We start from the raw sequence: 11,651 nt of genomic DNA on the forward strand, positions 1-11,651 counted from the left end.
TTTGAAACTATTTAAAAAAACGTTCTTTCAGACAATTTAAACAACTGCATATTTTAATTTTATGGGTTTGAATTACTTCTAGCAACGGCGGCTGGAGAGATAATCACCGGGATTAGTACTTCTGCTGGAGAGATAAAACGTTCACATGCAAAGAATCTAGCAACAGTGCACCTACTACCTGACATGAATACCCTGGCTCCTAGCGGGGCCTTTGCCAGTTTTCTCACGTGCATGTGCGATCATGGGCAAGGCATGAGTGGTGGAGATACGCGCTGCGTATCAAACGCGAAGGTAAAAGCCTTTTTCGCGCGTACACGCGTATTTTCCTTTGTGTGGCACATACATGTAACATGTGTGTCACATAAATACCTCTGTAGAGCTAGCTAGCGTACGGTATGCTGCCTACAATTGATCCCGTGCCTTCGCAAGAAAACGACCGACCTGCACGGTACGCTATGAATGCTACCATGCACCATGGCATGCATGCATACACGCACTTTATATTTTTAGATGAAAGAAAGTCAACAAACCCGGTCTTCCTTGCCACGTCATCAAATCCATTCTTAAAAGAGTATCAAGGTTAAAAATGACCGGGATTAAAGAGGACAGGGTATGGACTTCAGGGATTTAGAGGTGCGGGTTTGCTTTTGACCGGCACTACAATCTCAAGGTTTAAATCAGACTTTACTCCCCTAAAGAAAAACTTTCCATATTGCGATACCTTGTTTTTAGAGACAACTATTTTTTGGAGACAACTATTGCGATACTTTAGTACAAAGTAGGGTCATCTATTTTGGAACGGAGGGAGTACATATCAGCTGCGCCGTTGTCCTAAAAAGCAAATCAGTTGCGCCGTTTGACCGCCTCCAATACGTACTACTCCTGGTCGAATACGTCTCGAATCGTGTTAGTTATAGTCCAAGATTGCACCACGTTCCAAGTACGTATAGTTCGCTAACAACTTGCAGACTCCCTAAAAAAAAAGACTTGCAGCGCGCGGCGTGTCTCGCGTGCGCGATCGCGGACGACTTGGAAACTAAAAGTAGCGGCGAGAAAGATCGATCGACCATGGCACCGGAGCTCGCCATGCTACCCGGCGACGTCATCGCGGAGGTCCTCCGGCGCCTGGAGCCGCACAGCCTGGGCTCGGCCCGGCGGGTCTGCAGGGCGTGGCGCGACACCGTCGACGCCCGCCTGCGCGGCCACCTGCTCTCGCGCTCCGTGCGCGGCATCTTCATCAACTTCCCCCGGTTCACCTTCTCGGAGTTCTTCTCCCGCCCCTCGACGGGCCCGGCAATCTGCGGAGGGCTGGACTTCTTGCCATGCACGATGAGCGTCAAGGTCACGGACCACTGCAACGGGCTCCTGCTCTGCCGTGATAAGAGCGGCGATGCACGGCTGTGCGAGTACGTCGTTAACCCGGCCACGCGTCGGTGGACGCATCTGCCCCAACGCCCCCGGCCGCACATGCCGGGCTCCGGCCAGACCGCCTACCTCGCGTTCGACCCCGCCGTGTCGCCGCACTACGAGGTCTTTCTGATCCCACGCGTGCCAGCCGCCGGGGATTCAGACGACGACGACGACAGCCCGTTGCTTGAGTCGGAGTGGCCTCCCGCATCATACGTGATGCATGTGTTCTCGTCGGTGACTCAGCGGTGGGACGAGACGACCTTTCTTCGGGAAGGGAGGCTGCAGGGATCGTCGCCAACATGCACACGGATTCAGAGGACGATCGGTATCGTTATCGTGCCGTCTATTGGCAAAGCGCGCTGTACGTCCACTGCCAGTATGGCTATCTTACGAGGTAAGTAAATTTTTATTCTCCTTGGTCACCATTCTACTCTAACAAATCTATGACTCGGTTAGATTGCTTGCTATTAATATGCATCCGACTTACTCTTTGCAGAATGTCCTTGTTAGATCACACTTACAGTGTAATTAAGCTACCATATGCCAAACATCCCAACCACCATTTAGGGAGATCACTGAGAGGGGTGTATTTCGCAATATCTTGTAGCTGGGATGGATTTCTTCAGCTTTGGTATCTCAACGAATCATGCAGTCGAATAGAGTGGGTGCTAAAACATGATACCCGTCTGGAGATCTTTGAACATGAGGACCAACCGGGCAGGCGATGGATCTTACAGGATGTTAACCATCGTAAGCGCTTCTTTGAGCACAATGGTAATAAATATCGAGATTACAGAGCGCAGGTGGAAGAGAAATATGATTGGAACTCTGACGAGGATAACATCATTGACATTGAAGACAATGCTGAAGAGGGATATCACGATGGTCTTTACTTTCTTGGATTTCATCCTTATAAAGAGATTGTCTTCTTGATTTCATCAGGGAGAGAAGCAAGAGGAATGGCCTATGATTGGAACAACTCAAAATTTCAGGACTTGGGCAATGTGTGTCCAGCAGATTTCGATCCCAGCTGCGGGCTACCATGCGGAGAGATGGATGCAGCTTTCCCGTACACGCCCTGCTGGATGGGCGAGTTTCCCGGAAACGAACTAGAACCGCTACTCGAAGATGAGAAGCTATCTATGAAAAAGTTGGAACAAGAAGAGGAATCCAACTTTACCTGTATGGACGAGTATGAGTTGCGCAAGTTCCATGGGCACGCCAAGAGGGTCAAGGACCGTATCGTCAAGGTTCGTCACAGACGCCGTACAACAGCTCGGTAGGTACATCATCTTTACCGACATGAAGGCCAAGACGATTCTCAGAAAGGCGGCCAAGTTTACGGTTTAGGGCCAAGGCAATTCTCATTGCCAAGTTTGACCTTGGCAAGCTACTGATGAGCAGGTATCAGACTCATGTCATGAGGCCCTTGCATTGTAACTTGATGTCGCAATGGAAAACAAAGTTTTTGACCCATTTGGAGAACGCCAACCTTGTCCACCATTAATTCTGAAGGGCATATTCACTATACATACATATATACTCCCTTTGTTCTATATATAAGATGTTTTGGAAGTTTATCTTGAATTGGCAAAACGTCTTACACAGAGGTCGTAGTACTTGAATAAAAGACGCGCATTGCCGCATCCGATCCTCTATAATTGAGGGGACAGTAGATGAATAAATAGTACATATGACAAAGTTTCAATTCCTGAATTTAGACTTTATTAGGTCATTTCTAATCCTACGGGGCATGAAGCACGTCGGTCAGATTTTTTGCGGGGGCATTTCAGTCAGATTTTAAAGACAGAAAAAAATGTTAAGTGCCTCGGGCATCCACATGAACTGGTTAGAGAAACGGTGGAAGGAAGTGCCGTTATAGCAAGCTGAATACAACACCCAACGGAGAGAAAGTAACTTCACATAAAAGGAACATGATAACCTTGGGAAGCTTGAATTAACTGGCATGGATACAAAATTAATGAGAATGTCAACCTCGGGTTATGTATAAGTGCATATTTTTACAAGCAAATTTCAAACAAAGTTGTTTGTTTTGTGTCTCTAAATTAGAAACAATTATACAACTAAAATATAGAACATTTCATAATGCAACATACAAGGACCCAAATATTCAGACCCGAGACAGAAAGCAAAGTGTGAGAAATCGAACACCCCCTTCTCTCCCCTCCCCCTCGTGTCACCCTGCGCGCGACCGAGGGGGAACCCTAGTTGCCATCGCCGCCAAGCCCTCCCCTCCCCTCCACCTCTCCCTTCTCCATTGCCGCAGTCTAAGGGCGCAGCCGGGTGAAACCCGGTTGCCACCAGCGGCGGCGGCGGCCTCAGCGCGGGACTTGGCGGCTGGCTGGGATTGTAACACTGGGCGATGGACGCGTTGCAGCGCGGCGCCGCGCCGGCGTCGAAGGGTGGCGGCGGGTGTCGGCCCCATGACGGGTGTCATGGTGGAGGGGCACAAGTGGTGCCCGAGGGCGTCGCCTATGGTAGGCTCCGTCGACAGGGCGCTCGGATCTGGCTTTCGCGAGGTGCGGGCCGCGTTTTGCCTGGCTGCCGGCGGTCGGCCCCTGCCGTGGCAGTCTGCTGGTGGGGGGGTGGCGTCGGAGCGGTGGTGGTGAGCTTCCCGTCCTTCGCGCGGATACTTGGTGCATCGACCGGCGGCTGCTCTTGCTAGATGGTGATGGCAGCTCAACACGTGATGCGTCGGTGGCCGACCAGTAGGGCATGGGCAATCTGGGCAAGGAGGCAGGGGTGCCTGCCGACCTTTGTCGTCGCCGAAATCTGGAGGTGCCAGATGTGTCGTGGCGGTGGCACTGGTCCCCGATGGCGTGCATGGTGTAGAGGTTGTGGTGTGGCTGGCCGTTGCCGGCGACCTTCTCCCGCCTATATTCCGGTTGGCTGGGCCCCCCTTCCTACCAGGGGAGGGGCGGTTTGGGGCAAAGGTGGCACCTTTTGCCCTTCTTCGATCGGCGGCATTTGTGTACCTCGGCGGCGGAGGTGGGGTGGTCTCAAACTCCGGGGCGGGGGCCTCGATGGTGGGAGACGTGGTGCTCGCGGCAGAGCTCATGGCTCAGGTGTGGCCTGGCCACCATAGTCGTGTGGGCTGCGTGGTGGCCGGTGCTCGGCGTTCGATCGGGTGGTGCGGCAGTTGGCTTTGCGTCCAGTCGCACCACATTGTGGAGGCGGATTTTGCTTCAAGGGTCATCCCCTTGTCTGGTCGAGGCCAGGCCGATGGCGGCAGCGTCCGTGGATGTCATATCCTTCCTGAAGACGTCATCGCGTTGAGCACACCCGTGTCGTTCCCCTTGAAGGCGTCGTCTGGGAGTCCTAGTTCGTCAAGCTCGGCTTTGTTGCCATTCCTCTACACTGTTGTATCTTGCCTTGGGTGCGTGGGTTGTGGTGTCATGTTGTTTGTGCGGGTTTGTAAGATCGTTTGCTTTAATATAATGCGGGGCAAGAGCCATTTTGGGTATATTCGGACCCAATAAGCACCTTTGTAATGACATGACAAACAGACACCACCATGCCATCACTAACATTAATTCAGAAAAGGCAAATTGAACGCTAAAGAAAACCTTGTCTCGGCATCTGAATTAGTCATTTGAAATATCATTCACAATGTCATTAAGAAAGATTCATGTCTCAATACAAAAAGAAAACAAGATGGTCAAGAACAATGGAGGGTCAACAATAAGTTAGTTAACCAAAAGAAGCTTGCATACACATTCTTAGTCCAACAATACCAGATAGGGGTAGAGAACTAGACATGCACACAGGACCCTTCAAAAGAAACATTTTACAAGGTTCTCCCTTCGTCCCAAAATCTAAGACGTTTTTTAACATTAGTGGTGTAAAAAAAACCTTACATTATGAGACGGAGGGAGTAGTTTTCTCAAAGGAATAAAGTACTGAGCTAACCTAAAAGTTTTACTATTCCATAGGCGAATGCATTTCACAGGAATTTTCTTTGACATTAAGTGAGCGTCATGCTTCGTAGGGCATGTTCACAAACTCGAGTGCCTTTTGTTTCACATGGTCGATTCTTTCTTCATCGCCCTGAGACTTCTCATATCGCAGGTATTTCTTGAACAAGAACTGCAAATGATGAGCATGGTATGAAAATTAAACTAATATCAATGCAAGGAACACCCTAATAAAGACTATGCTGAAAATGAGTACACGAAATTTGTGAATGGCAAATATCAGGTAGGTTAGAGTCCTCAGTCAAACAAATAGTTGATCTTTCCAGAAAATAATTCAGGATATCCCACAGGGGAAAGTGAATAGAAATCAGTAAGAGATGCATATGCAGGAAAGAGGACAGATTTAGTAAAGAGAAATGGAGTTCACGCTTGAGCTCAGCCAAACAAACTGAACCATACACTAAATTACAGCCTTGTGATCTTAGCTATACAATTTAAGCTCCATCGAGCAAAAAAATGAGACAAAAATGGGTGAAATACGGATCAAGTACGCTAAGAAGCCCCAGTCAAAAAAAAGTACGCTAAGAAGCAAGAGGCATTACAAAAATAGATCTGATTGAGTTAATAGTAAGTAAGAGCAGGATACACAAAGAATGAGCCAAACCTTCATCTTTTTTGGAGGAAAACTAAGGGATATCACCCTTTCAAATAATGCCCGTATAATTTCCGTGTCACCAAGTCGAATTTCCTACAAAAGATCATTGCTCCAGTTAAATTGAAAAGGTTTTCGGGAGGATAACAAATACAGGACACAGTTTGCAAGCAATATTACTTGATCAAGGTAAAGACTCCAAAGATCTGTTCTTGTTGGATGATCCCATAGGATCAGCTCAAATCTGGTTCTCCCTTCCTCAGGCACCCCGCACTTGAACTCCAGGATAGCGGTCTGCGTGAGAAACCTTATATGCTTGCGCTGTGGCAGACCTAGAAGTGCGCAGTTTACGACAAAGTTCATGTATTCAACGCCCTCGCCTTGCTTGAGAGAAAATTGAATGCGGTGGAACCAGATCTACAATTGCGTCATGCAAGTCATATATTTGCTCCAAATACAGACAACAAATTGACAAGCTAACCTTGCGCGAAGTCCTGAATCTTCTGGTCATTCTATCAAGAAGTTCATCTGCCAGTTGATGTTGTTGAGTCCTCTCATACATTCCAAGAAGAGCCAGGTGCACCTTCTTGGGATCACAATACTGCACGGCTCTTTGAAATATCTTCTTGACGGCATCCTTGTATATACCGACGACAGATCAGTATCAGCTAGGACAGCAGAAAGAAGAAAACGTAATGTAGTGTCATTTGCAAGTTGCAACTTACCTCTCGCGGACTCCCATATTCATTTTCAAGGTTAAAGTAAGCTACCCATACATTGAGTTTCTCATCCTCTTCTCTAATGTTTATTGTTCTCAAAGCCCTAACAAACATAAGGACAATTGTATTAGATGGCAATTCACACGACATGTTTGAACTAAAGAAAATTTCAGCAAAACTTAACTACAAAGTAGATTCTTATAATAATAGATAAATTAAGAACTGAAAATTTTCTGGGTTTTTCTTCTTCAGAACAGTAACTTCCTATCACCGCGGATTATTGAACCAGAATCTCAAAAGAATGATCCTTATTCAGCAGACATTACCTTTCGGCTACTGAACGTGCTTTCTCAACATCTGCAAGGTCGAACCAAAATTCCATATACTTTATCCAGACGAAGCTACTATTTGGAGAGCTCCTAACCAACTTGTCGAATTCATCTGGAGTCTGCGGTATACCTTTCTGCAACGCCCTTTCCTCCAAGGCACTGATCTCTATTTCCCTGGGAAATAAAAGATAAAAACAGGATGTAATTAATCAAGAGTCTACGATGCTACTGTTGAGGTACAACAAGGAGGATGCGATGTGTGAATGTACCTTTGTTTTCTCTTTTTCACATTTGATTCGGTTCCATTAGCGATTTCATGAACTTCCTGAACACCCTCTTGGCCAGAACCTTCGTGTTCGTCCAAGGAGACCAGGAGTGACGGAACAGAAGCCATGGGTCCCGCGGCTCGGTTGATGTTGTCGATATCACGAGTTGGCGACTCGGCGAGCTGCTCCTAACGCCTTAGAGTGAGAGGGGCAGGTGTCGGGGTGGAGGTTTGGGCGGGGGAGCAGGAGGCAGAAGCACACCGCCGGCTCGCCGCCGCCGTCTAGGTCAGGAAGGGGATCGGTAGGAATCGAGTCCGGACGACTGGGGTTTATCGGGGTTGTCGACGTACGCCTAGCGGTAACGTGTCGGAAATATACCTGCCCATGGGCTACCCGGCCCAACCCGACCCGGCCTGAAAAAGCCTCACCCGGCCCGGCCTGGTCGGGCCAGGTCTGGGCCTAGGTTTTGAGCCCGAAGGCCGGGCCGGACCCGCCATATTTGCCATTTAATGAAGAGGCCCAGCTAGAGGTCCGGCAGGCTTTCGCAGGGATGGGCCAGGCTTGGGCCTGATTTTTAGGTCCGACGCCCGGCCAGGCCTGGGCCTGAGTTTTTTTTGCTTTGGGCTTGGTTAGGCCCGGCCCGAGAGATGGCCAGGTATAGTTGGATATAAAATATAATAGAAAAATATTATTCAGCGAACGCAAGATTTCTAGCAAATTTCAGCAAACACATTGGCTGCTGCTCATAAAGGTTTGAGGAGGAGATGGGCTGGACGGAAAAAAAATTTAGCCCAACAGGCTGCCTAGTGTTCCCGACGCCCGGTCATGGTCTCTGCCTTTTCACTGATTCCCCTCTGCTCCCTCTCCGGCTCTCCTGATCTGAACTCGCCGTCAGCCGCCTCCCGCCTGCCCCCTTGGTCTGCGCCTCGCCAACCACTTGTCATCGCCGCCTCCCACTTATCTCCGTGCCCCGCCCTGCCACGCTCTTCCCCATGCGCTGCTTACGCAGTCGCGCGTTCCACTGCACCCAGCCACCCGGTCCTGTCCGTGGTGTGCATGCGTGACCGAGTAAGGCGTGCCCCCCGCCCTGCACTACATCAGCAGCCAGCCAGCGGCCACCAGCTACCGGCCAGCCCTCCTATCGTCCCATGACTAATCACACCACACAGGTACCGGTATCTATCAACATTCCCCAATTTTTCTCCCCACATAAAAAACATTCCCCAATTTTCCTAGTTTCTGTTTCAAGTACTATATATTGATCCATTCATTTTCTGTTGTTCAGTTATGATTCATACTAATGCTGATACTGGTATCAGGTTGCGACAAGTGGCGCACTGCATGCACACCATCTTTTGCAATCTAGAAGTTTTCCTGTTTTTCGTACATTCATCTATTTAATATGTTTTATCTCTTAAACCGTGCGTCCAAATCTCGAGACGTTTTCACAATTGAATTCTCGATGTCAAGATCTTCAAAACTAGATCCCATGTTGATAGGTTTTGAAGAACTTCTGTTTTTCGGAAAAAACCAGACGAAAAAACCGAACCGAGAGCACTTTTCTCCCATTCCCGAAAGAGGCACGACCGTGCCTCTCACGAAAGCTCCACCGTGCCTCTCAAGTAAGCAAAGCCATGCCTCTCACAGAAGGAAAAAGAACATATTTTTTTCCTCTCGTGGAAGCAAAACCGTGCCTCTCGTGAAAGAAAAAAAAATAATAGAAAACAAGTTTTTTTTTTCGTTTCCGAGAGGCATGGCCGTGCCTCTTGCGACATCAAGACTGTGCCTCTAGCAAAAGCAAAACCATACCTCTTGGGGAAGGAAAAAATGAAAACACATTTTTCCCGTTTTTTGAGAGGCATGGTCGTGCCTCTCGCGAAAAAAAACCCCGCTTTTCCACGCTAAGAAAAGTTTTTTGATTTTTTTGTCCAAAAGATAAGAAAGACCGATGAAAAACCCAGCAAGCCAAAAAAACTCAAAAAAACCGTTTAAAAAGCCAAAAACGCGTGCAAAAATATAAAAATAAATCGAGAGGGAATGCCCAATGCGCGACACATGATGGCGGCTGGGAGTGGGCCAAGTGGCGCTCTCAGCTCAACCCTCTTGCGGTCGTTGGGAGCGCTCCCAAGGAGCGCTCCCAAGGAGCGCTCGTCAACTAGTTAGTCTCCTAAGACGGGGGCTTTGCTTCACAGGGCGGACCTACAGGGTGGGCTGCGGCCCATAGAGGCTTGAGAAGGAGATGGGTTGGACCAAAGAAATGAGCCCAGCAGGCTGCCTTGTGTTCCCGGTGCCCAGTCACGGTCTCTGCCCCTTTGCTGATTCCCCTCTAATCCCTGTCTGGCTCTCCCGATCTGAACTCACCGCCAGGCGTCTCCCGCCTACCCCCTTGGTCCGCGCCTTGCCAGCCACCAGTCGTCGCCGCCTCCCACTTGTCTTTGTGCCATGCCCCACCGCGGTGCTTCCGCGCCCGCGTGCTCCACTGCACCCAGCCGCCCGGTCCTATCCGCGGTGGTCGGCGGTGTGCAGGTGTGACCGAGTGAGGCGTGCACCCCGCCTGACACTACATTAGCAGCCAGCCTGCGGCCACCAGCTATCGGCCAGCCCTCCCACGGTCCCACGACTAAGCACACCACACAGGTACGGGTATCTATCAACATTCCCCAATTTTCCTCCCCGCAAAAAAACATTCTACAATTTTCCTAGTTTCTGATTCAAACCTTATATATTGGTCCATTCATTTTCTGTTGTTCAGTTATGATTCATACTAGTGCAGAGACTGGTATCAGGTTGCGACAAGTGGCGCATTGCATGCGCGCCACATGTCGTAATTTGGAAATTTTCCCTTTTTCGTACATTTATTTATTCAAAATTTCTTATCTCTTAAATTGTGCATCCAAATCTCGAGCCGTTTTCATAATTGAATTCCTCGCGTCGAGATCTTCAAAACTAGATACCATGTTGATAGGTTCTGACGAAAAAAAAGTCTCGAAAAAATCGGACAAAAACTGAACCGAGATTACGTACCCCCCCCCCCCGCTTCCTAAAGAGGCACGATTGTGCCTCTCGCGAAAGCACAACCATGCCTCTCAAGTAAGCAAAACCGTGCCTCTCGCATAAGAACAAAAACACATTTTTTTCGTTTTCGAGAGGCACGACCGTGCCTCTCGCGGAAGCAAAACCATGTCTCTCGTGGAAGGAAAAAAACAGAAAACGCGTTTTTTTTGTTTCTGAAAGGAACGGCCGTGCCTCTCGCGGACGAAAAAAAACAGAAAACACATTTTTTCCGTTTCCGAGTCGTGCCTCTTGCGACGGCAAAACCGTGCCTCTAGTGAAAGCAAAACTGTGCCTCTCGCGGAAGAAAAAAAACAGAAAACACGTTTTTCTCGTTTTCGAGAGGCATGGTCGTGCCTCCCGCGAAAGCAAAACCGTGCCTCTCGCGGAAGCAAAACTGTGTCTCTCGCGAAAGAAAAAAACACGCTTTTGCTAAAAAGTTTTTGATTTTTTGTCAAAAAGATAAGAAAGACCGGTGAAAAACCAGCAAGCAAAAAAAAACTAGGGAAAACCGTTTAAAAAGCCGAAAACGCGTGCGAAAAATAAAAAAATCCGGAGGGTACGCCCAGAGCACGACACGTGGTTGTAGCTAAGAGTGGGCCAAGTGGCGCTCTCAACCCAACCCCAAGCTATCGTTGGGAGCACTCCCAAGGAGCGCTTGAGGGAGTCCTGGATTAAGGGGTCCTCAGGCGTCCAGACTATGTACGGCCGGACTAATGGGCTATGAAGATAAAAGACAAAAGACTTCTTCCCATGTCCGGATGGGACTCTCCTTTGCGTGGATGGCAAGCTTGACATTCGGATATGTAGATTCCTTTCTTTGTAAACCGACTCTGTACAACCCTAGGCCCCTCCGTGTCTAGATAAACCAGAGGGTTTAGTCCGTAGAGGCAATCACAAACATACAGGCTAGACATCTAGGGTTTAACCATTACGATCTCGTGGTAGATCAACTCTTGTAATCCTCATATTCATCAAGATCAATCAAGCAGGAAGTAGGGTATTACCTCCATCAAGAGGGCCCGAACCTGGGTAAACATCATGTCCCCCGTCTCCTATTACCATCGATCTTAGACGCACAGTTCGGGACCCCCTACCTGAGATCCGTCGGTTTTGACACCGACATTGGTGCTTTCATTGAGAGTTCCGCTGGGTCGTCATCAGAAGGTTCGATGGCTTCATCAGTCATCTACAACAATGCTGCCCTGGGGAAGGTTTTCCTTCCCGGCCAAATCTTTGTGTTCGGCGGCTTCGCACTGCGGGCCAACTCGCTTGACCATCTAGAGCAG

The 11,651-nt window shown here is 48.9% G+C and overlaps 1 protein-coding gene and 1 pseudogene across 1 annotated transcript; one reads left to right on the forward strand and one right to left on the reverse strand.

The window, feature by feature from the left end:
* The first annotated feature begins 979 nt into the window (after window positions 1–979).
* LOC123143781 (uncharacterized) lies at window positions 980–2,950 on the forward strand (annotated as a pseudogene).
* A 2,117-nt stretch (window positions 2,951–5,067) lies between these two features.
* On the reverse strand, window positions 5,068–7,649 carry LOC123143853 (rRNA biogenesis protein RRP5). The gene is made up of 7 exons (XM_044562884.1): window positions 7,315–7,649; window positions 7,043–7,219; window positions 6,723–6,819; window positions 6,479–6,634; window positions 6,178–6,414; window positions 6,010–6,093; window positions 5,068–5,517 (listed from the first exon to the last, which is right to left on the reverse strand). Exons 1-7 carry the CDS (start codon window positions 7,437–7,439, stop codon window positions 5,407–5,409), a joined length of 987 nt encoding a protein of 328 aa, XP_044418819.1. The 5' UTR covers window positions 7,440–7,649; the 3' UTR covers window positions 5,068–5,406.
* Window positions 7,650–11,651: the final 4,002 nt, after the last annotated feature.

This window comes from Triticum aestivum, chromosome 1A, assembly GCF_018294505.1.
Source record: "Triticum aestivum cultivar Chinese Spring chromosome 1A, IWGSC CS RefSeq v2.1, whole genome shotgun sequence".
NCBI classification, from domain to species: domain Eukaryota; kingdom Viridiplantae; phylum Streptophyta; class Magnoliopsida; order Poales; family Poaceae; genus Triticum; species Triticum aestivum.

What these genes read in the sequence shown, in the direction of transcription:
- LOC123143853 (XM_044562884.1), bottom strand. Translation starts at nt 7,439, where the DNA reads ATGGCTTCTGTTCCGTCACTCCTGGTCTCCTTGGACGAACACGAAGGT. An exon ending in GGAGTCTTTACCTTGATCAA is followed by an intron (nt 6,094 to 6,177) that starts GTAATATTGCTT and finishes GATCTTTTGTAG; the next exon opens with GAAATTCGACTTGGTGACAC. An exon ending in TTCCTCCAAAAAAGATGAAG is followed by an intron (nt 5,518 to 6,009) that starts GTTTGGCTCATT and finishes CATCATTTGCAG; the next exon opens with TTCTTGTTCAAGAAATACCT.